The sequence below is a fragment of the Sarcophilus harrisii genome, chromosome 4 (genome assembly GCF_902635505.1).
Source record: "Sarcophilus harrisii chromosome 4, mSarHar1.11, whole genome shotgun sequence".
NCBI lineage: Eukaryota > Metazoa > Chordata > Mammalia > Dasyuromorphia > Dasyuridae > Sarcophilus > Sarcophilus harrisii.
In genome coordinates, this window is record NC_045429.1 from 106,421,233 (window position 1) to 106,446,282 (window position 25,050).

At 35.7% G+C, this 25,050-nt stretch overlaps 1 protein-coding gene across 2 annotated transcripts in view; it reads right to left on the reverse strand.

The window, feature by feature from the left end:
- The window catches only part of KCNH1 (potassium voltage-gated channel subfamily H member 1), a 491,105-nt gene that overhangs the window by 457,458 nt on the left and 8,597 nt on the right, over positions 1–25,050 (reverse strand). For both annotated transcript variants that reach the window (XM_031937311.1, XM_031937312.1), the window contains exons 2-3: positions 12,289–12,412; positions 4,486–4,592 (exon numbers count right to left, since the gene is read on the reverse strand). In XM_031937311.1, the coding sequence (XP_031793171.1) occupies positions 4,486–4,592; positions 12,289–12,412 (231 nt within the window). The remainder of the gene's footprint in view (positions 1–4,485; positions 4,593–12,288; positions 12,413–25,050) is intronic.

The following is a 25,050-nucleotide window of genomic DNA, read 5'->3' on the forward strand; positions in this document are numbered from 1 at the left end:
AGAACCCAAGTTCAAATCTAATCCCAAACACTTAATACACTTATAATCTCTGTGACCCTGGGCAAACCACTTAACCCCAACTGTCTCATAGACAAATAAACAAAAAAATACTGATGACAACTTCCTAATATGTATTATCTTCTTCCATTATAATGCAAATGTACTTAAGGGCAGGAACTGCCTTCCATAGCTGAACTTGTCTCCTTAGGACTTAACATAGTGCCTAGCATATGAAGAGAAATGCTGTTGTTGCTACTCATGCTCCTACTTCTGTTGTTTTCATTCACTGATTCATTCATTCAAGTCAGGAGTACAGTTGAAAGTGTGAGCCCTTGAGCCTGGTACCACCATGAAAGCAGATAATGCTACCCGACCTTCAGTGTCATCATAAGAATAATAAAGCTGGGGTTCAAATCCAGGTCTTCTGACTCTAAAGCCAAACTGTTCTACTACAGCACACTTTATGTCTGATGGATATGATATTGCCATCTTATAAACTCCATGAGAGAAAAGGACCATGCCAGATTGACTTTTATTCTTTCCAAAGTCCAGTCCTCCTTCAAGTACTAGATAAAAATCTCATCTTTTTGGAGAGGTCTTTCCTGATCTTCCTTAATGTCAGAACCTTCCCTATGTTAAATATCTCCAATTTATCCTTTATAGATTTTGTTTGTACACAACTGTTTTTATATTATTTCCCCCATTAAACTGTGAGCATCTTGAGAGTAGGGACTCAGCTTTGTTTTGTTTTTTATATTCTAAGCACTGTGTCTGGCACATGGTAGGAACTTAATAAATGCTTACTGACTGACTGACTGCATAGTAAGCATCTATTAAATATTTGAGGAATTGAGCTGAGTTTCTTGATGGTTGTTGATGAAACTTTGACAATTGATCTTCACCAGTTCTGGCATTGGCTATTTGCAGCTTTATACCATCAATGGACACTGGTCAGGTGGTACAGTGGACAGAGTGTCAGGTCTGGAGTCAGGAAGACTCATCTTCCTGAGTTCAAATCTGACTTCAGACACTGTGATAGCCTGGACAAGTCACTTAACCTTGTCTGCCTCAGTTTCTCATCTGTAAAAAGAGCCAGGAAAGAAAATGGTAAACCACTCCCATCTCCAGTATCTTTGCTTAGAAAACTCCAATGTAGTAACAAAAAGTAAAACACAATTGAAAAATTACTGAACAATAAGAAAAGAAAAAAAGTCATTTCTTTATGGTCAGGCCTCACTTCTGTGAAAACCATGAAGGATAAAATATTAATGAGGTAAATATGTGAGGTTGACTAGGAAGACTTATATGAACTGATTCTGAGTGACAGGAGCCAGGAAAACAGTAAGATTGTGTGGTGATCAGGTATGATAGATTTGACTTTTCTCAGCAGTATAATGGTCGAAGACAAATTCAATAGACTTGGGAAGGAAAATGACATTCACATCCAGGGAAAGAATTATGAAGACAGAATGATAATCAAAGCATACTATTTTCACTTATTTTTGTTCTTTTTTTCTTGTGGTTTTTCCATTTTGTTCTTATTTTTCTTTCACAACATGACTAATATGGAAATATTTTAAATGACAGTATATTTTCTAACCTATATCAAAGTGCTTGTTGTCTTGGAGGAAGAGAAGGGAAGGGAAGAAAAGGGAAAATTGGAACTCAATCTTACAAAAATGAACAATAATAACTATCATTACAAATAATTGAAAAATAAATAAAATACTATTAAGCAGAAAACATGTATGCAGGGTCAAGTTCAGGCTCAAAATTTACCCTACCTCCTTCATGTCCATATCACACAATTGAGAAATGATACAGTATCTAGCATTATTATTCGTCTTGTCTCTCCTATTAGAGTAACCATGAGCTTCTTAAATTATAGGATCAATAAGTATAAGGGACTCAGAATCCACCTAAGCCAACTTCCTCATTTTGTAATTAAGGAAACTGAGGCCCAGTATTCAAGAAAATTATAATTGATTTGCCACAGATCACAGAGGAAGCATCTGAGGCAAGATTTGAACTTGGGTTGTTTGACTTCATAGAAGATGCTCTTTTTATTGTTCTATATTGCCTCCTCAAAGAGAAGAGCCATCTCATCCTTATTCTATGCATTTTCCAGACACTAAGTACAAAACCATTACTTTCAATAGCCAACACATTAATGCATTAGTAGCCAACAAATGTACGTCTTTAAAAATAAAATTTTATAGATCTTTTTTGCTTTACATTCTATAAATTTTTTCCTATACCCCTTCCTTTCCTCACTCCATGAGAGACATTTCTTATAACAAAGAAAAAATTTAAAGAAAAGAAAGAAGAGAAAGGAAAAAATGAATAAAACTAATATACCAATGTGTTTTTAAAAGTCTATGTATATATGTATTGCTTCATATCCACAGATTTCTATCTCTGTAAAGGTATGGAGGAAGGTATCTTTTTATCTCTTTGGGGGGGACATACTTATTCTTTACAATTCTGTCACTTTACTCTTTATCAGGTCATATTCTTTCCATGTTTCTCTGTATTCATGATGTTCAATATTTCTTATAGCATAATAATATCCCATTGAACCACAATTTATTAAGTTATTTGACAACTGGTGATCATCTACTTTGTCTTCAATTCTTTGCTACTACCAAAAATGTTGCTATCATTATTTTGGTGTGTATAGGAACTTTTTCTTTACCAAATACCTTGAGGTATTTTCTCCTGGTAATGGAAATCTCTGGTTCAAGGATATGAACATTTTAGTCACCATGTTTGCATAATCTCAGATTCTATTCCAAAATGATTATTCTGATTTACAGGTTCAGCAACAACATTTTACTGTGTCTATCTTCTCACAAGCTCTGAAACTGACTGTTCCCAGCGTCTGTCATCTTTTTTTCAATTTGCTGGGTGTAAGGTAGAACCTCAGGGTTGGGGGTTTTTTTTTGTATTTATCTTTTAATTAGTGATTTGGAGTATCCCTTCCTAAGTTTATTAAAAGTTTGGAATTATTTGAAGAAGTTCTTTTCCATATCTGTTGACCACTTATTTACTGGAAAATAGTTTTTGTATTAATGTACTCTTTACATAGATAAAAACTCTGCTCCTATTCTACCACCCATAGGCTGGATACTTTGAGTTGTGTCTCCCTCAAGAGGGATGGCAATATTTCTTTTATCCATATTTCCTTTATCCAATTCCCTTTGTGGTCTACTGCATGAATTGGTGAGAAGGTTGAAGAAGATTAGTAATAATAATAATAATTCAGTTTGTAGAGACTGAGTGAAATTAAATGGCAGTGTGTTATTAGTTCTTCATGACCTAGATTTCTTGAGTTTGATTATTAAAGGTTGATTTTCCATAGATGTACCTGCATGGACTTCAAATGGAACAACCTATCTTTGTAAGTATAAGCTTCTTTGAGAGGCTTACACCAGAGTTCCAGAAAGGATGAGGACTCTGATTCCTTTCAGGATAAAATCATTCAATATTCTGCCTTTCCATTCAGAGCAAGAAAGTAACTGTCACTCAAACCTGTATTCCCTAGGATAAAGGCTTGTCCATCATGTTCCACCTGAGCTGCCCTGGACATGTTTTACTGAAACAATGACCTGCCAGCTTTGCCTAGAAGGAACATTAATTCTTGATGTAAAGTAGTTTGGGGGAAAAGAAACATGACAACTTGGTATTCCCCTGAAGACTCACTATCTCAACTTCCAACATGGCTACCAAAGACCTGGGCACATTGCAAAAGTCATTTTTTAAATGCCATTGCTATCCTTATTTCTTATTAGGAATAAGTATTTCTATTAATAATATGATAATAATAATAAATTTCTAATTAGGATTTCACTGAATGCTGAATCTTCTCTTGGAGATTTTGTATATGTATATGGTTACTAATCCAGATACTTCATTAGCATCAGCAGTAAAAGTCAAGAAATGAATGGGTAATATGTAGGCTCCAAAGAACAATGAAAATTAATAGCCCACTGCTGGTAGACTAGTTTCCCAAGTAAAAATGGGATCAGTCGGGAAAAAAAACCACCTTCCAAAAGAACTAGAAGTTCTATACTCAAGATAGCTTGGAATCTATTAATTCATTGGATAATTCAATTGGGAGGAGAAGGGGAATCTCCCCTGCCAATCTAGCCTAGAATATGTGTAAGAAATAGGACAATCTGATGAAGAAACCCAGAGCAATTTTTAACTACAATAATGGTCTGTTGAGTGAAAACTGAGGGTATTCCTTGGCTAAAAGAAAGGAAGAATAAAAGTGGCAATTGTAGTGTTGTGTAGATTGGATGAAATTAAATGTCTATGTGATATTAAACCTTCATAACCTAAGGTTATGTTTGCTGATCATAAAAGTTAATTTTCTATATATGTATCTACATGGACTTCAAATGGAACAATCCCATTCACCAGGAGTCAGTATACAATTCATCCATTAAATGATTAACCATTCAAAATAGTCAAAATACTCACTGTTCTTTTTGTACATCAGAATTTCGAAAGAGTTCATTTCATAGTTCTCAAACGTCTGCCGCACCTTCTCAATTGTATCTTTGTCTGTCAGCTCCCCATACATAAAACTGTAAATCAATCAACAGGTTCAAATTAAAACAGTTCTACTCAACTCAATAAACACTTACCAAATAGGGTCATTATGCTTAATGACCCAATGTTCTAGGGCTACATTGGTTCTGGGGCTACAAATGAAAAAAAAAATTTCTTTACTCTCAAGTCTACTTTCTGTCAATAGATACCTATTGTTCTTTTCTGACACTAGGCCTAAATTTGCATCTTTGAATACATTCTAAGACCTGTTGGCTATACTGTACTATAATGACTCAGTGAATTAAGTTGTATATACTATTTGAGAACATAAGTTATAAAAAGTAATTTCTTAATTTGTATTTTGATCAAAAGAAACTTCTAGGAGACCTTGAAAAAGTGATCAAATCAAAACTAGCTTTGTACCTTAAGTTCAAAATTAGAAGATGAACAGGAAGTTAGAAGTATAGGCTTTCAGATACACTTCATGAAACAAGCTTGCCCTTTTTACAGATAAGGAAACTGAGATTGCCCAGAGTCATGTAAGTAATATGTAAGTAAAAGAATCAATAATTTTTTGTGTGTTTTATTTTTATTTTATTTTATTTTTTAAATTTTAATAGCCTTTTATTTACAGGTTATATGTATGGGTAACTTTACAGCATTGGCAATTGTCAAACCTCTTAAGAACCAAGAATTGAAAGCCAGTCTTCTGAATAAGTATTTTCCCTTTTGTTATCTCTTCAATAGAGTATACCACAGAATTTAAGTTAGGGTCATTATTTTGAAAGGTAACAATTCCACACTTTTTAAACAGTACTTCCCATTTGTTGACTGAATGAATGACTGCTCTGTACTGGATCTTAGGGAAAACACAAAGTTTGGATAAGATACACCCTTTGTCCTCATGATACTTAGAATTCAGGTAAACTATTTGACACAGACACAAATGACCATAAAATTAAACAATATTAATTACTGTTCTGTAATCTAGTTATACTCTAAGAGGTGACTGAGTCATTTTGCCCAGAGATTAACCAAGTTACCCCAACACAATACTTTTTTTAATCAATTAACCAATCATGAACATCTATTAAGCTCTAACTCTGTAGCAGGCATTGTGCTTGGAGCTAGAGAACACAAAGGAAAAAAAAATAGTGCCTTTTGTCAAGGAGCTAATATTCTATTGGGAGACATGTCCATCTGATAAGTATTTCTACACAATATGTTTATACAAAAAATGCAAGGTTGGAGGAGGAAGCACTAACTACTGAAAAGAGGGAGTATCAGCAAAAGCCTCATATAGGCTTTCTTCAAGCCAAGTTTTTAAAGAAAATAAGGGATTCTTGAAGGCCAAGGTAAGGAGAGAAGCCATTCTAGTCATGAAGAGCATCCAGTACAAAGTCACAGAGACAGAAGATGAAGTCTCATGTATGAAGAATAGCAAGAAGACCCGTTTGGACCATACTGTGTATGAGGTATAAATAAAGTGAACTGTGAAAGCTGTCTCTCAAGATGCAGACAGTGTTCTAAAGACTGAGTGAAGGTTGGCTGTGTCCCAGGGTCAGGTTTTTTTCTCCAGAAATCATGTGGTTTACAAAGAATGGGACTTTTTCTTTGTGACACTAAATTGGAACCATCTTGGCACTGAAACTCCCATATAAGATAATTTAGTAATCTGAAAGATGTGGTTGGGTTGAAAGTTTTTCCTCATTTATGACTTAGAATGTGAGGTCATTTGTCCTGGCTAATCAGGGCAAAGATCCAGCCTATAGGGAGTGTTAGCCCAGGCCCCTATATAATTCTTGTCTGTTAACTGGGCCTTGCCTTTCCTTGCCTAACTACTTGTGGGATCTCTTGAAATCATAATAAAATTCCTTTCTGCAGGCCTGGAGAGACTTACATGAACTGATGCCGAGTGAAACGAGCAGGAGCAGGAGATCATTATATACTTCAACAACAATACTATATGATGACCAGTTCTGTTGGACCTGGCCATCCTCAGCAACGAGATCAACCAAATCATTTCCAATGGAGCAGTAATGAACTGAACCAGCTATGCCCAGAGAAAGAACTCTGGGTGATGACTAAAAACCATTACATTGAACTCCCAATCTCTATATTCATGCTCACCTGCATTTTTGATTTCCTTCACAAGCTAATTGTACAATATTTCAGAGTCTGATTCTTTTTGTACAGCAAAACAACAGTTTGGTCATGTATGCTTATTTTGTATCTAATTTATACTTTAATATATTTAACATCTACTGGTCATCCTGCCATCTGGGGGAGGGGGTGGGAGGTAAGAGGTGAAAAATTGGAACAAGAGGTTTGGCAATTGTTAATGCTGTAAAGTTACCTATGCATATAACCTGTAAATAAAGAGCTATTAAATAAAAAAAAATTCCTTTCTGCTTTTGCCTTGAGAAAATCCTTAATCTATTTGATTTATTTGAGCCTGTGGTCTTGTCCCACACAGGTAAGATAAATCAGAAAGCAGTCAATAAGCATTCATTATGCACCTACTATGTACCAGGCACTGTCCTAGGTCTGTCTGGAACAATAGATTGATGCTCTGGGTTATAAAAAGCTTTAAAAGACAAAGGAACTTCTATTTAATTTCACAGGCAATTAGAAGTCACTAGTATTTGTTGAGTGGGGATCTGACAATCAGATCCAACCTTTAGAAAAAATCACTTTAGTAACTGTGTGGATGATAGATTGTAGAAGAGAAAAATTTGAGGCAAGGAGATCAAGAAATTATTGCAATAGTCCTGGTGGGAGGTGATTAGGGAATGAACTCATTGGAATGTGAACTTCTTGAGAACAGGGACTGTCTTTTACTTTTCTTTGTAACCCTAATACTTTGCCTGCCATATCATAGGTACTTAATGAATGTTCCTTGATTAAATGGAAAAAGATGGAAGTTAAAAATCAAAAGATTTGGTTACTGACTAGAACTGAGGAGTGAAGGATGACAGCAACTGGAAGGATGATTGTGAGAAATGGATGGCATTTTGAATTTCCACAGTTATGAAAATGAAATTGGAGAAATGAAACTTAAATTAGAAAACTAAAACCCACATGGACATCAGGGAATAATCAAGGATGGGGGCTATCTTCCCCCAAAAGAGTGTAAGCTCCTTGGGGGAAGGGACTGGATAAATATAAGGAAGGGTGAAGATTCATGTCTGGTAACTTCTACATCCAATTAATGGGAAATCAGGGGAGAGATTGATGCTTCAGGATAGGAAATAAAGAGCTGCCTTTGGAGGTTTTAAGGTGTGTCTACTTACCTAGGCAGTCATTCTTGCAAGAAAATAAAATAAATTTTCCTACATTCATCAGTGAGTCAGTAGAGTTCTTGGTAAGATATTTTGTTTCTTACAATGATGACATATCCTTAACAGAAATAGAGGATTTCAGAAAGGGGGCGAGTTTTGAAGGAAATACAATGACTTCATTTTCGAGGACACAGTGAGTTTGAGATGCTTTGTGGGACATCAATTTGAAATATCCAATAGACCGCTGGAGACACAAATAGATAAAAATTAAACCAAAGATGTAAGATATTTTTGAGATCTTTTTTACTTGTCTTTTCTTTCTTTTTTTTTGTATTACCATACTTACAGGGGATCTATAATAGTATTGCCATAAAGCAGTTTTTCTTCTCTTTGCTATAACACTATCAACTGTTACATGTCAAGGTCTCTCTATTGGAAATCTCTGCATGGGCTGGGAAACCACATAAAATTTTTTTTATTAAACTGTATATATAGAGCAGCTAGGCAGCACAGTGGGTAGAGCACCAGCCCTGAAGTCAGGAGTACCAGAGTTCAAATGTGACCTCAGACACTTAACACTTCCTACTTGTGTGACCCTAGGCAAGTCACTTAACCTAAATTGCCTGGGCGGTGGGAAACATATATAAGATAAGAATAAACAGATTCTGAGCAAGAATCCTTCTATGAAAAAAGTTTTATTGCAGAAATTCGATGACATCTATTTGGCTCCTCAAAGTGTGATTTATTGGTCACTTCCTTTCTGGTTTTTGGTTGAGTGTTAGATGTATGAGTTCACTGGGCAAATGAACAAACAGGTATTAATATATATGCAACCAAAATACTTTTTAAAGTTCTGTAAAGGGATTTTGAAATTCTATAACAATGTTGGCAAATAAAATAAGACAAATTCATTTCTTACTTTATCAGTTCTCTTTATTAATATCAGGTCATGATATTGCAGGCATGGTAATTCCCTCACTTAGCTGAATATCAGATTAAGAAGTAGGAAAAGGATCTCCGAGTTCTAGTGCTATAGCTCTTGAAAGAACTCTTGCCATATTCTTCAAGACCTAAAGCTACCCTCAAAACAGAGATTATAGAAGGTATACATTTTGTTAATTTCAATTTGATTTAATAATGCTCTTTAGGTATCAGAATATTACTAATAGTACTAGTAATGAGACAGGTAGGTAGCACTGCTTCGAGTGATGGAACTAGAGTCAGGAAAACATGAATTCAAATCTATCCTCAGACACCTGCTAACTGTGTTATCCTGGAAGCAAGTCAATTTACCCCAACTTAATGTCTGACTATCACCTTTTCTGCTCAATAAATAAGTAGTTCTCTATTGTCTTTAGGATCAAACATAAAATCATTGCTTGGTATTGAAAACCCTTCCAGTCTGAGTCTTTACTACCTTTCTGGTCTTCCATACATGTTATGCCTGTCCTCGTATTCTGCGATCCAGCCATACTATCCAACTTGCTCTTCCTAATATGTGACTCTCTATTTCCTTTCTCTATATCTTCCCCTAGTTGTTCCCCATGCATAGAATGTTTTCTCCCCTTACCTCAGCTTCTTAGAATTCCTAGATTCCTTCAAGACTTGGTTCAATTATCACCTTCAACAGGAAAACTTGTCTTGTTCCCCTAGCTGCTAGTATTTTTCCCACTAAAGGAAATCTTTAATGTTTAAGTATGATACATACCTACACACATGCATGTTTTCCCCCTTTTAGAATATAAGCTCCTTGGAAGGCAGAAACTATTTTTACTTTTTCTTTCCATCTGCATAATATCTAGCACATAGTAATCAGTTAATAAATGTGTGTTTGTGAATAGGAGTTTGGGAATTGTATGTTGTTCCCTTCTCCAAAACTATTTAGTAGCTATCTTCTCCTTGAAGTTTTCTTGCCCTGAATTCTTATGGTGCTAATCATTTCAGTCCTTCACAGTGATTAATAGAATATATTAGTAGCCTAAGAACCAGATTGGGAATCCAAGACAGAGATTCTAATAAATATAATGTTACTCACTAGCATCTTGATTTTGAGCAAGTCACTTCCACTTGTTTCCTCATCAATAAAATAAAGCCACTGGACTAAAAAATCTCTCTGTCTTCTTTAACAAAATCATTCTAGCACTTAGTACTCTGCCTGGCATACAGGAAGTACTTGCAAATGTTTGATCAATTCTGTGGGTCTTTAAAAGTTAAAAAAAATTGCTAACTTAATAACATCTCCAATTTTGTTCTCACCAATTGAAGATGGGGATAGTATTGAGGAAATAAAGCAGGAAAAGGAAATCAGGGCTCTGTACCAAAATGCTGAGAAGAGATAAATTATGAATAGTTGGAAGACCTGAAAACCTTTTTACTAATCATTGAGTGAAAATGAGGATTTCACATGCAAAAATGTAAAAATATTCAAAATGTTTCTCTTTTTAAAATATTTAATAGTACACTTTCAACAGACTCTGAACAAACGTCTTACAAACCCCATTCTCAGAAAAAAAAAAGTTATTCTATCTATTATTAACTAAAAGGAGAGACATATCCTTTAAATTTGAGACTATGGTTCTATAACTGACCAGTTTTGTTGTCTCTCCATGACAACTTCATTTATATCATCATAGTCATTTTGTTTATTGTTCTGTTGGATCTTCACTCTATATGTAAAGCTTTTAAAAAGTGCCCTTTATAGATTTAATCAATATCTGCATTATGTTTATTCTGTTATGCTCATAAATTTTCTTTAATATATTAAACAATGTAGTTTACTTAAGTAATGAGTTAAAAATAGATCAACAGTTTCTACTCCTCATCCTGTCTAGTGTTGTTGTTAAGTTTTGTCTCACTCTTCATGACCTCATTTGGAGTTTTCTTGGCAAAGGTACTGGAGTGGCTTGCCATTTCCTTCTCCAGCCTATTTTACAGATGAAGAAACTAAGCCAGACAGGGTTAAGTGACTTTCCCAGAATCATGTAGCTACTAAGTGTCTGAGTACAAACTTAAACTCAAAAAAAAATGAGTTTTTCTGACTCTAGGGCTGGCTCTCTATTCACTGCATCATCTAGCTTCCTCTTCTGATACTAGAATTTCATAATCTTCACTTACTTATTTAAACAAAATTTTTACTTAGATGATGGGGGGGGTAGTGGTCATGATGTATCAGATGTATTAATCATAGTTAACATTTATATAGCACCTATAATGTGTTAGTTCTATGCTAAATGATTTAGAAATATTATTTTATTGATCTCATAGCAACACTGGGAAATAGGTGGGTGAGGACAAACATTATTATCTTATTTCATATGAGTATTTTAAAACATACATCATTTGCTTATTTTACATTCTGAAAAACATGGAGAATCAGGAGCTAGAGGAATCATAACTTGTATTATTCAAAGACCTTCTTCCACATTGCAGAAAGACTATATTTTGAAATGGCCCAGCTTCCATTCCTAGTCCAAATGATTAAATGTATTCTCTGTTCTGCAACATTTGAAAGCTAAGTATTCTATGAGGTGAAGGTGAGGTAGGGCTCCATTCTAGAGATAGAGTGCAGCTGATACAAAGATAAAGGGTGGAAAATAGAATGTCATGCTTAAAGGAAGAGCACATGAGTCATTTTGGCTTGAACACAAAGTATATGAATGTGCAATGAGCCTAGAAAAGTAGGGAAGAGATAGATTGTGAAGGCTTAAAAGCCAAACAGAGGAGTTTTTATTTTATACTAAAGGTAATAAAGGTCCCCTGGAACTTCCTAGGCAGGAGAGTGACATGATGAGACCTATACTATAGGAATATTAATTTGCCGACTTAGTGGAGAATGGATTAAAGACAGTAAACCCTGGAACCTGGGAGACCAATTAGAAGGCTACTACAATAGTCCAGGTAAGAGGTGATGAACCTCCCTGATGCACATACTGTAAAATTCATATTAAGAGAGCAAAGAGTGAGTAATTTTATAAGACCATATTGCTTTAATCATTCTTTAAAAATCAGGATCCAAATTTTTATTGGTAACGTTTAGGGTGAAAATAGTGTTTTCAAAGAGTAGGGGAAAGAAGAGAACTTTATTTTTCATTTTTCAACATTTTTTGTGGCTTTCACATCTCTATATTGGTAGAATGATAAATGTTGCCAATGACAATTCCAAGTTTGTTATTTTTTTTCCTGCAGAGCTTCTTGAGAGATTGCTGGGGACAAAGAAGATTGACAGCACAGAATAATGGGGAAAATCCTGAACTTCAGAAAGAAGAGTTGAAGTTGTGACTCCCAGCTCTAATGCTAACTAACTGTGTAAATTCTTCTCTGAGATTCAATTTCTGCCTCTATAAAATGGGAATGATTTTGGTAACAAAGTTTTGTTTTGAAAAAATCTTAAAATTATGAGGAAATGAGTTATGGTTATTACTATAATTAGAAAGATTCCAAAGGTAGCTACCTGCAGGTACTGCTTTTTTGCATGACTTCCGCCCTGTGATATCCTGATAACTTGCAAAATCCATCATTGCTGTAGACGATGGGCCAGTCCACTATCTGAGCGTTGCCCAGCACAAAGTTGGTATCTGTTGGAGAGAACACACGTGGTCAGATATCTAAATGAAATGTGCTGAAGAAATGACAACTAGTCATGAAATTTCTCCCTCCCTGAAACCCACTGCCATGCATGTTTTTTGAGAGCCTGGCACTCACTATGGGAGAGACAAATGGGAGGGAGCCTCTTCTTTTAAATACAAGTCATTGGTGTGTCAGCTATCTCAGACTGAAAGAGTCTAGGAAAAGGAATCAGTTCAAGTAACTAGTCAAGAAATTCCTAAAATATCCGAGAAACTCAGCCTGGTCTCTATAGGACAATAGCCAAAATTCATGCTAATGAAGGGATACAGGCTACAAAACAATAGATAATTCCTAAGTTATTTCTTTTGGGCCTTTTATGTTAGTTTCTCTGTGTTACCAGGAGCAGAAACAGATTTGCTTTCCTAATTCAATTTGGCTCAGGGTAACAATAAATGAGTCTCCACACATGACAAGCAGGGGCAGGCAGCTGGAAAGCAGGCTAAGTGGCAGGTGAAAGCTTAGGTAGGATTAAACTTAGCAAGTAGATATGGACTTTATTTACATAGTTGTTCCCTAGAACTAAACGTGCTGGAGCAGAGGCTGGTTTGCCACTTATTAAGGATGTTGTAGAAGGCTTTCATGTTTCAGGAATCCCCACCTTCATACCTCCACATAGATTGTCAAGAAAGCCTTATCTTAACACTCCTTATCTTAACACGTCAATAATCATTTTTAAAGTGTTTACTATATGCCAGAAACTGGGAAAACAAATGCAAGCAGAAAGATAGGTTCTGCTTTCAAAGAGCTTCCTTTCTAAGAGATAGGGAAACATAAAAGAAAGCTAAGAAGCAGAGGAAGGTGGGAGAAAAGGGAAGGAGGAAGGGGTAAGATGGATAAAGTCCAGATAGTTAAGAATGAGCCTGGAGAGAAATGAAGACATGACTGACCTAGGCACTTTTCTTACCATGGAAGATCTTAGAAGAATCATTTTGACATCTTGGGCCAAAGCCCTTGTTATAGCTCTAGTCGGGCAAAAAATTGAATCTCCCTGGCCAACTGAAGTCTCTCAGTTGCCAAAAGTAAATCTTATGGTTCTACTTCCAACTAAATTCATCAGCTTAGGAAACTGCATTAAGCTTTTCAGATCACTCTAGAGTTATTCTGTCATTTATCACTTTTGTGCTTCAAATAGCATAGATGAAAGCCTAACTTACTTATGTTTATTCTCTCCTTCATTTTAGAAGACCTCTCTGGTCCTTGTGGACCTTTTCCTCACCACCTTCCTTTTTTCTTTCAGAAACTTGATTCATGTGAATAACATCTGATTTGCCAATGGTCAGGGAACTAAGCAATGCTTGCTAGAATTGACTCTGAAATTAAAGTAAATGAGCCCTGAGCAAGAGTTTTTCCTATGAGCAAGAGATACAAGCTTTAGTGCAAAGACTTTGGGATATCTGTTTTGACTGTCAAAATCCAAAAAAAAAAATCATTTCTGGGTAATTCACTGTTTGGAACTGATGTCAGTCTGTACTGATGTATAAACTTAGCAAAACATAATTAAGAAAGTAACTTGCTGCTTAAATAAAGAGTATAGCTTCATGTTTCTAGTTCAGAATTGAACATGATATGGATATGAGAAAATGTGCAAACTCTAGGGAAATGATTTGGAATCCTCAATCCCATTTCCAACTGCCAAGTTAGAAAGTTTGGCTGAAGAATCTTATACATATGAATAAAAGTATCTAATAATATTCTGTTACTATCCTCTTTTGAATCAGTCACAATTCCTGTGACTTCCTCCTACAGAGGTTACTTATCTGGCAACATCAACTATCTAGTACAGAGCTGAGAATCCAACTATATCTCTTAAAAAAAAACCCAAGCTTTTCATAATAATGTTCTGTCTTTAGTGAAGGTTGCACTAATTAACACAAGTCTCCATGCTAATATAGAATCATAGGTCCCTCAGAACCAAAGGAACCACTAAGAAGTCAAAGTTAGAAATAGAAAGAACATTAGAGATATCCTCTAATCCAATTCCATCTTAATGGTAAAGAATCTGAGGCCCAAAGAGGTAATTCACTAGGGCAAGGTTACACAACTACTCAGTGGCAGAACTGATCAATCAATAATTTTTTTAAAGTATCTACTTTAGGTGTGTTAGGTAATAAGAACACAAAGATATTAAATTTTTCATTTTGTCTTCCTCCCTTTTAAAATGGAAGACAAATTTATTTCCCTGGCAACAACTCTTCTGGCATTTTTATTTAGTATTATTTCATAACTAAAACTGTAATAGGTGCTTAATAAATGCTTATTGACTAACAATTACATGGACTTACACAAATTTACTACCATCTAGTGGTAGCTATTGTGTGTTGCAAATAGCAATCTTGACTTCAGGGGACAAATAATATAATATACCTAACATAGCTAATATATTTCCTAAGTAAAGAGGTGCAGATACTATCAGATATGCTTCCTATGTCCATTATTATGTTTCATTGTTTTTCTTTCTTATAGGAATGATTTCTATTGGAAAGTGATTACGATTTTTAAAAAATGGAATGAATCAACAAAACTAAAAATGTACAATGTAAAGTAGAAATTAAATGGGGGCTGAGGATAGGGAGAAATCCTTTTCTCTCTCAAACCTAAAGCAATAGCTAGCTGGTAACAAGTTCTGACAGATATTTATCAATGCAGCAAATCTAAAATGAACTTTTCCCACATTTATGACATTGTTAGTCTTACTTTCCAATGTGAGACTTCTCATATCTTATGAGTCTTGAACTCTACCTGAAGATTTCACATTCGTTACATTCAGAGAGTTGTCACCAGCATGAATTCTCTGATGTCTGATGAGGTTTTTTACTCTGGCTAACAGCTTTCCCATATTCATTACATTTGGAAGTTTCTTGTCAATGTGACACTTCTGATGTTCAGTATTGGATGAACTGAGACCAAAGAGTTTCCCACATTCATTACATGATAAGGTTTCTATCCAATATGAATTATCTGATCATCAGATGAAGAATGCCTTGATTTTTTAACAATCTCTAAGGAAGAAAAGAGACTCTCTGATCTCTTACAGAATATTGTTGGTGCCTAGGATTTGTTTGTTTTACATTATGCAGAGCTAAGAAGACCTGAATGTTATACTTATCGGAATTGTCTTTCTGTTGTGGCTGATATATTTAAGATAATATTACATGTAAACTCTCTAGCAGATAAAGGATTCTTCAAAGAAATATGGCCATTCCTCTGCTAATGAGGCCCTTTGGAGAATGATTAGCCTAAGTTTCTAAAACCTAAAATATCTGTTTACAATAAATCTACTTGGTTGAACCCACCACTTTAAAGACAACTGAATCTATTGCAGCACTCCTTTACTAATTCTACCCCAAATTTATTGTGGTTTAGGGGGAAGGTCAGAAAAGGTCTCATGATCCAAACCCTAACTAATCCAAACTCTATTTCCAGATCATAAAAGAGATAGAAAAACTAATAATAGAAACATTAAGAAATTAAACCAGGGGCAGCTAGATGGCACAGTGGATAGAGCACCAGCCCTGAAGTCAAGAGGACCTGAGCGCAAATATGGTCTCAGACACTTAACATTTCCTAGCTATGTGACCCTGCGCAAGTCACTTAACCCCAATTACTTTGGCAAAAAAAAAAAGGAGAAGAAAAAGAAGAAGAAATTAAACCTTAAAAAACAAGGAAGAGAACAAGTAGTGAAAGTATCATTGGAACTTACATAGAAATAGGAGCAATTGCCTGTATCTACAAGAGAGTTTTAATTTAATCTCTTTGGTTTCAACATAGTCACCTCAGAACCTATAGCCCCAATTCTCAATATTTATGGTGTCATGCTATTTACTTTTTAGAGTTTCATTTCTGGGATTCTTTGGGGGATGTGTAGAGAATAGCCAAAATTGCCCTCAACTATGCAGTCTTCAGGACCAGCTATAACACCTAGTTTCAGGGACACCATGTTCATTTCACTCCAATGGTCCTACTCTGCCTCCTCCTCAAAGTGTGTCTCATATTTCACACAAACCTTGGGTTAGTTGTAGCATGGGAAATGACGTCCTAACACTCTACTACATCTTTTTTTTAATTAATCAAAGTTAAACATTCACACACCTTCTAGATTAACTATAAAATAAACATGGTAGAGTCCAATGAACAGACATCAAGAAGAAGTAGATTTGAATTCTGGTTCTGACACTTACTAATTGCATGATGTTTGGCAAATACATGAGCATCCATTTGTTCATCTATCATATGGAGATAATAGGACTACCTACCTATCTCACAAAGTTGTTATACAGAGAAAATGAGATACTATATAGAGCTTTAACCACAGCAATTTCTTGCAGCCTTTCACTACAGACTTTAGTCATAAGAGTTACCAATAAGAAGAACAGATGACTGAAGATCTTGTTTCCAGTAAGCAGAGAGAGCAAGGATAATTTTGCAGTGACCTTCATAGAGTATGAGGTATTTGTCTTTCGGCCACAGCCAAGCAATTGCTAGACACACTCAAAGTGCAGGCTGATTTCCCTCATCAAAGAGGAGTTAATGGTGCTCAAGGGATGCCCTGTCACTCTCAAGAACTTCAGGAAGATTGAAATATTCCTTTTAAAAAAGGAAAGAACAGGCTCCAATGTTTAAAAGAAAGGAAGAAAAATAATCTGAAAAGGCAAAATGGAATCATGATCTATGTCAGACATTTGAAGTACAAAGGAACAATGAAGGGGGGGAGGAAGACCTCTGATATAGGGAGCTAAATAACAGATCAAAGGCCTTTTCCTGTAGAAAGGAGAGCTGGACCCTATAAATAGGAAACTATTTCTTAATAATATCTAGTATTTATATAGTACTTATTATGTGCCAGACATTTTTAATGTGCTTTACAATTATTATTTCATTTGATTTTGACAATGTCCTGATGAGAATAGGTGCTATTTTTATCCCCATTTTACAGATAAGGAAATTGAGATTAAATGACTTGGCCAGGGTCGCAAAGCAAGTAAGTATATGATCTGTTAGGAGAAATATCATGCAATAATTATTAGAAGAAGAAACAAATGTTGGGGCTGACAGCTCCTATGTGGGGTACCATCTAGCTGCCCACTATACATAAGCTATCAGGAATAATGATCAGTACTGTTAGGAGACAGATCATGCAATAATTATTGGAAGAAGAAACAAGTGATGGGGCTGACAGCTCCTATGTGGGCTACTAATGCATCAGACACTCTGACATTAACAAAAGAAAGAACTATGGCCTTCCTAGTACATCTATTCAAGATAACATCCCCAAACTTGTCAGATCTGATTATTACAATCCACTTCTCAGGATTCATGGGAGGACAAATGATAATGCCAGAAGGTGTTTAGAAATCATTGCTAAAGGTTATGAAATCCAAGATAAGAAACTGCAGGGGCACACGTGGTGCTTACATCACTGTAGACTATCAAAGGCAAGTCCTCTGAAGAGAAAGGCTGAGTCAGGAAATGATGATGCTTAAGAATAGGTCTTGGATTTCTGGTCCACAGCTTGAAATATAAGAATGATCAACTTTTGTCTAAAGATGTAATATATCTAATAAAGATTTCTGTATACACATATACACACATACACAAATGGGATGGTGAAGGAAGCAACAGAAGGGCTGGTTCAGTCCCATGTGAGGGGTATTCAGCTTCTGTCTATATACTGAAGTTGTTTGAACTGCTCTTTTGGAGCCACAGAGGGTGAGGGGAAGATTTGGGAAATGGTCCACTTATTTACATTAAGCAAAAATTATGAGAGATACAGAAAAAAGAGACAGATAGAGGGAGGGAGGGAGGGAAAGAGAGAGAGAGAGAGACACAGAGAGACAGAGAGAGAGAGAGAGAGAGAGAGAGAGAGAGAGAGAGAGAGAGAGAGAGAGAGAGAGAGAGAGAGAACGAGAACACACATGCACAGACCAAACATTTGGTAGGCACTAGACCTGTGATTTCACTGCTATGGAAAATTCCTGAATGTGGAAACCCCATCTGTCATGCATGTTGGCATCTTCTTGAGCACCAAGAAATTAAGGGACATGTCAAGTCAAATAGCCAGTAGACTCAAACCCAGACTGACTCCAAAGCAAACATGCCTCGAAGTGAGTCCTCCACTCTGGGATGGTGAACTATTAGCTGCTCTGTTCAGCTGGCTGAGAGGCTTAGGAATTGGGTGGCACAGGCAGTAAGAGGAGTCAATATGAGCAAGCTGGCAGGGATGGCCATCATCTCATTTACCCACAAACTCTGCCACTTTTCCACTTTTTTCAATTCCCTCATTGCATATTTGAGTTTACTTTAGCACTTTCTGAAGCAAATTCACAAATATTTTTGATGAGTATTTTTCTTCCCCTTTTGAAGACATAAACTTGTACCTTGAGCCTCTTTTTCCCCCTACTGCATAAAGCTGTGAATGTTTATAGCTCTCAAAACAAAAAATGAATATGACATTATTAATAAAGCCATATGACTGCTTAAAGTTGTAAACATTAAATGTACAAACATTGAGGATTTATTTTGTGTGTGTGTACATTCATATATGTATGCCTGGAGTCTTAAAATATCTAATAAAAGGATTTTTAAGCAAAATAAAGAAGAAGAGAGAAAACTATCTATTTAAACCTACTAAGCCAGATAAATCAAATAAATACAATAATTTATGAAGAAGAAAGAACAGCAACAGAGACTTCCAGAAATACATAAAATAAAATACAAGAAATTAACTAGTAATAAAACCTATGATCTCATGTCTACCCACAAAATATGGATCATGAACTAGAAGTCTTAGTATAAGGAAGCAAATCAGGTATGTATTACTGACACTTGAGGAGATGGCTATAAATGTGGCACTGACATGATATGCCTCATTCAAATAGATCCAAATAGAGGAAAGAAGAAGTAAAATAGCATCTTGTATTAAGGAGATATCTTTCTGTGGGTAAATAAATACAGAAACAAGAAAAAGGTATGCATGGCTGACGACATTTGGAAGAACAACTATATATTATCAAGGAAATATACTATAGACTCCCCAAATGAAAGAAAAAATGAATGAAAAATTCATGAAACAGCACAAGCTTGGTATCCCAAGCATGACGTAGCAGTGGTATGTTACCTAGTTATCTGCTCGGGCTCTTTCTATTGAAGTAGAGTAGCTGACCATTTCTTAGTATGTTGTCATGATAGCTAAAATACTTCAAAAGGCAGAGAAAGTACTTAGGAATATAGTTATTACTCTCCTAATCCTGATTAACAAGGAAGAACTGGCTACAGAATTGATAAGAAGTTTGAGGGAAGTGTCCACATCACCTTAGAATTTAGGATCTGGAAGAGGAAAGCCAATTATAGTCTGACATGCAACCTTAACATAGAGAAACCACAAAAAAATGGCCTTAAATGAGAAAGTCAGCCCATGAAGAACTAAGAAATAAAATTTTGAAGATAAAAACAGAAGCAATTACAATAACAGAGAAAACATAGAGATGCATTGGTCAAATTTAGATTTTAAAGTCATGTAGAGAAAAAAAGAGAGAGAGAGAGGTAGGTGATGCAGTAGATAGAACACCAGGCTTGGAGTCAGGAAGACTGAGTTGAAATTCAGGCTTAAAAGCTTACTAGCTGGGTAACCCTGGACAAGTCATTCTGTTCTCCATCTATAAAATGGGGATACAATGAAGAAGGAAATCACAAACTACTCCAGGATCTTTGCCAAGAAAACCCCATGGACAAAAATCCATAAAGTCATGTGGAGTTGGACAGAAGTGAATGACTGAATAAGTAAGAGAAAAAAATTAAGGACAGGTAGGAAGGATGGATACAAACATGTGGCATGTTCCCATAAAAAGAATGTCAAGAGCATTAAGTTCAATATTATCTGAAGCCGATGAGGAACTCTAATAACAAAAAAAGGATTTTTTGCCATGTTAGAATTGGGGGAAGGAGAAGAAAAGTCAAAGAAAGAAGAGAATAAACACTCACAATATAAAAAATGATAATGCATGATGGAGAGAAGGCAAAATTACTAAACTCATATTTTACTTCGGATTTCTCTGCCTGTGAGAATGATCTTTGTATCAGAAAGGCCAGAATAAAAAAAATTGATTAATTAGGAACTGAAACCCAAGATTAGTAGTCAGATAATAAGAAAATACCTAGCTGCCCTCAATGACTTTAAGTCATCAGGTCCAGGCAATAAACATCCCACAGCACTGAAAGTATGAGCAGATATGATTGCTGAACCATTGTCAAAATGATCTTTAAAAGATCATGGAGAATGAAAAATATGCTAGAAAGCTAGAGAAGGGATAACTGTTGCTCTATTTTCAATTAAATAAAGGCAGAGAGCAAAGCTTGCAGACTATAGATCTTACTGATCAGTAAGATCAGGTTTTGATAACAGTCAGACTTACAGAGTATATTACAGAATAGTCATTTAAAACTGATGAAGGAAGGAAGGAAGGAAGGAAGGATCGATCTTTGTGCCAGTAGGCATGCAGGATAAAAGTTACTAGACCAAACTTCCCCTCTATTCTGGCATGTAATTTGCATAGTTCTGGAGTTACTGGCCAGGATGATAGTAGTTGAAAGGAACTTTCTTAATTCTGAAGCAAATAATAAACAAGCCTAGAATTGTGGTCATGGAAATAAAAACAAAATAATTCAAAAAACAACAGACATGACCTAAGGGAATTTACTGGCTAAATGATTTTAGTTATGCATTTGACTCACAAAAGAGCTGGAATAACCCTGATACCAGGCAGAGTATCCTCCTTCACACATAGTTGCTTCTTCTATCCTCATCATTATCATCCAGATTGTGGTCACTTCCCAAAAAACATACTTTCCCCTTGGAAAGATGCCACATGAAACTGTAATTGAGTGGAGAATAAGAAAATGGATTGGCAAAGAATCTGCAGATAGAAGCGCCTCTCAGAAAACCAGAAAATGCACAAGGGATACAATAGCCCAATAGATGAAGAACACCCACAGTTCACAGTTTGGCAGACAAGACAATTTTCAAAAGTGGAAAAAACAATCTGGCAGGACACATTACCATACCAACAGATAACATCAATAGTTGTGGCTTCAGAGACACAGAGGTATTTTACCTGAACTATAACACTAGGACCATGAGTTGCCCTGGCTATATACATTCCCTACATACATGGGGATTGACATGGGGATCAGAGAGAACATTTTGGGGGAGATCTCTATAATAAAATTTGTTTGGAAAAAATAAAGGAGTTTAATGAACTGTAAAGCACTATATGTCTCAATAGTATGAAATGACAACTAAAAAATGCCTAATGTATTGGGCTGTAATTATACACTGTATAGGATCTTGGAGGTGACAGGCTACTTTCCCAACCCTCATCAGAATGTATCTGGAGTATCATATTCACTTCTGACCTCCACATTCTAAAAAGAACATTAATAAGCTGGCATGTGACCAGAAAATGGCAATCATCATGACAAAGGGCCTTGAGATTCCTGATCTAAGAGGTTTACTAGAGGGAAATGGACATGTTTCTTTTGGAGAAGAGAAGGCTTAAAGGGGACATAATAGCTGACCTCAAGTATTTAAAGAATTATACCCTGCAAGAGTGTTTGGACTTTCTCCGTTTGCTCCCAAAGGTTCTATATCACTAGGAGCAATGAACAGAAGTTACAAAATGACAAATTCAGACTGGATTAGGAAGTTTTCTCTAACAGAGCTTTCCAAAGATAAAGGGGTCTTGCCTGAGGAAATAATGTGCTACTCTTTACTGGGTATCTTCCAGCAAAATTTGGATGGTCACTTATCTAACATGGTTTTACTTAGAGGAAATTCTTATTTCAATAGGAACAAGGATTAATTAAGGGGTCTCTGAGGTCCCTTTCAACCCTGAGATTCTAGAAACCTTTTTGATTTCATAACCATAAAATACTATATAACTGTGAGTTACTAGACGAAGCTTTTCTTCTAAGGAGTTCTTGTGCTTGGGTTACATAATGTGACCCATAGTATTTGTGAATTCCTATAATAATATCACATTTTAAAAGTATTCTAATTTATTTTTTAAAAATAGGTATCAGGAGGCATATTCACAAGACTTTAAGAAAACGCTATAGTGAGTTATTATTGTTCCTACAGCACCAGCAAAACACATATTCCTGTCATCGTGAATACAAAATTTATTTAACAGAGAAAATATAATATGATGGGGAAAAGCATTGGATGTAGAGTCAACAGAAGTATTAGTTAAAGTCCTACCTGTGACATGTTAGCTCTATGACTTTGGTAATTATGGTCAATTAACCTCTCTGAGACTTACTTTTGGCACCTATAAAACAAGGGTATAACAACTTTGCAATCCCTACCACACAGGGCTGCTACAAAGAAATTACTATTATGTAAATATGAGTTATTACACTGTCTAGGCTGCCAATTAGCTAGCAGCCAATAGGAAAGCACTAGCTAGATTTAAATCACAAGGCAATCCTCTCCCTTTAATTCTTCTAAAGTAGTCAATAAGCTTTCACTGAGTGTTTACTTTGTGTCAAACACCAGAGATATATAGACAAAAATGAAACAGTGCTCACCCCACCCTGAAATGGGAAGGAGTAGAGTTACAAATGTATGTCTTTAAGCATACACAAAATAAATATCAGGTAATTTGGCACAGAACTAAAGGAAAGCACCAGCAACTGAATAGATCAATAAAAACACCTCACATAGGATGTCATTTGATCTGAACCTTGAAAGAAATTAAGAATTCTAAGAGGAAAAAAAAATGAGAAAAAAAGGGTATTCTAGGAATGGGTTACAGTCTGTACAAGTGATCTGTCACATATGAAGAATAACAAGATGAGTTATTTAGTGAAATGAGCTGGCTCATCAGACTGTTCTTGATCTTCTTGATCTTTGCATCAAGTTAGCCAGATTCTTCTTACTCCCTCCAATGCTTTTTCATCCAGTGAGGGTCTGTGGGCTGCAAAAGTAGAGGAAACTAAATAGAAGGCTTCCTAAAAGCGACCTTTCCCACCCACACAGAATTCTGCAGGTTCAGAAAGCACAGAACCTTCACAGATTTGAAGGGGAAAAAATGAATTTTTAAAGCTACTTCAGCTAATGGAGCATGATACAAGCTACGTTATCCTAGTACAAATGCTTCAGACGGCATCCTAAGCCTCTTATTTGCACATAAAGCATAATACATAGATATTCTAAAAAGAAATTATTAGAAAATTGCATTTCATCATAATTACCCCCAAAATAACAAAGGAGAAACCAAAGCAACGACTTGGGAAAGTGACTCAGTTTGAGTAATTATACATATAAAAGCTACAAAGCTACTTTCAGCAGACAGCTCACACAAAATGCGTCAGACCCTACCAGAATTTGTTATTTTACTGGGCTACAGTAAATACTTCACAATAAACTCCCACTACCTGGATACCATCACCTGAATAGGACACATATCTTCCTGAGTGAAGACAATAGCACTTTCATTTGTAATGAAATGTTTGGCTAAAGACATTGCTTTTAAAGGGTAACAAATCAAATCCACAAAAGGAGCTTAGGCAAAGAGAAGGAAGAATCATTCTTTTCCTAATTTTTCAGGCAAACCTTTGGAGGGGAGTGGTAAGTGAATAGAAATTGGTAGAAAATAAGAAAAAGAATTACCTAGAGAAGTGATAAAGATGGAAGAAATAAATAGATATAAAAGAATAAGGAAGCAATATCCTATACCTTTCTGCATAGGAAAAAAAATGCCCATGATGAAGGAGAAAAGGAATGGAGGAAAAGGAATGAAAGCTGGAGAGGAAAAAAGGGCAGGACAGCTATGCTAAAGCAGAAATGGAATAAAATACATTATATATTTACCCAAGGATATTTAAGTTAGTGGTCCACAAAAGTTAAACATTTTTAAATGCTAAGCATGTCAAAATCATAGTATTTTTTCCAACAATAAAATTCCAAGAGTAAGAGATATTCGAGTCTCAATTAGCAATAGTCGAATATTTTCATAAAACAAGTTATAGTCCCCATGGAATCAGTAGCTGCTTGTTTCATGTCTGGTCTTAATATAAAATTGAATGCATATTTTTCATCAATTAATTATGGGCTGGAGGTTACAGGAGTACTTTCAACCTCCAGAACAAAACGAAATATTTCACTGACTATTAGAAACTTTGGTGTTACCTTCGATTCCCCCTCACCTCCACCTCCCACATCCAATCTATTATCAAGACCTATCCATTTTACCTCTGCAAATTCTTAAATCTGCCCCCTCCCCTGTATTCTTACTGCCACCACCCTAGTATAAATTACATTTCCACCTGTCTGGATTATTAGGGTAGCATCCTGATGGATCTTTCCATCTCCTTTCTCTTTGCCACTTTTTACAATTAGTCATTCATTTCTTGCCAGAAAGATCTATCTCCTTTCTCTTCTCAAAACCTGTGCCTCTCTACTGTCTAATTAGAAAAGTTCAGATTCCTCTGACATCAAAGCCCACGACCCCACATTTCTAGACTTAGTTCTTCCATAGTTCCCTCTTAGACTTTTCTATCTCTTCCTTTGGAATGACTCTTTGATTTTTAG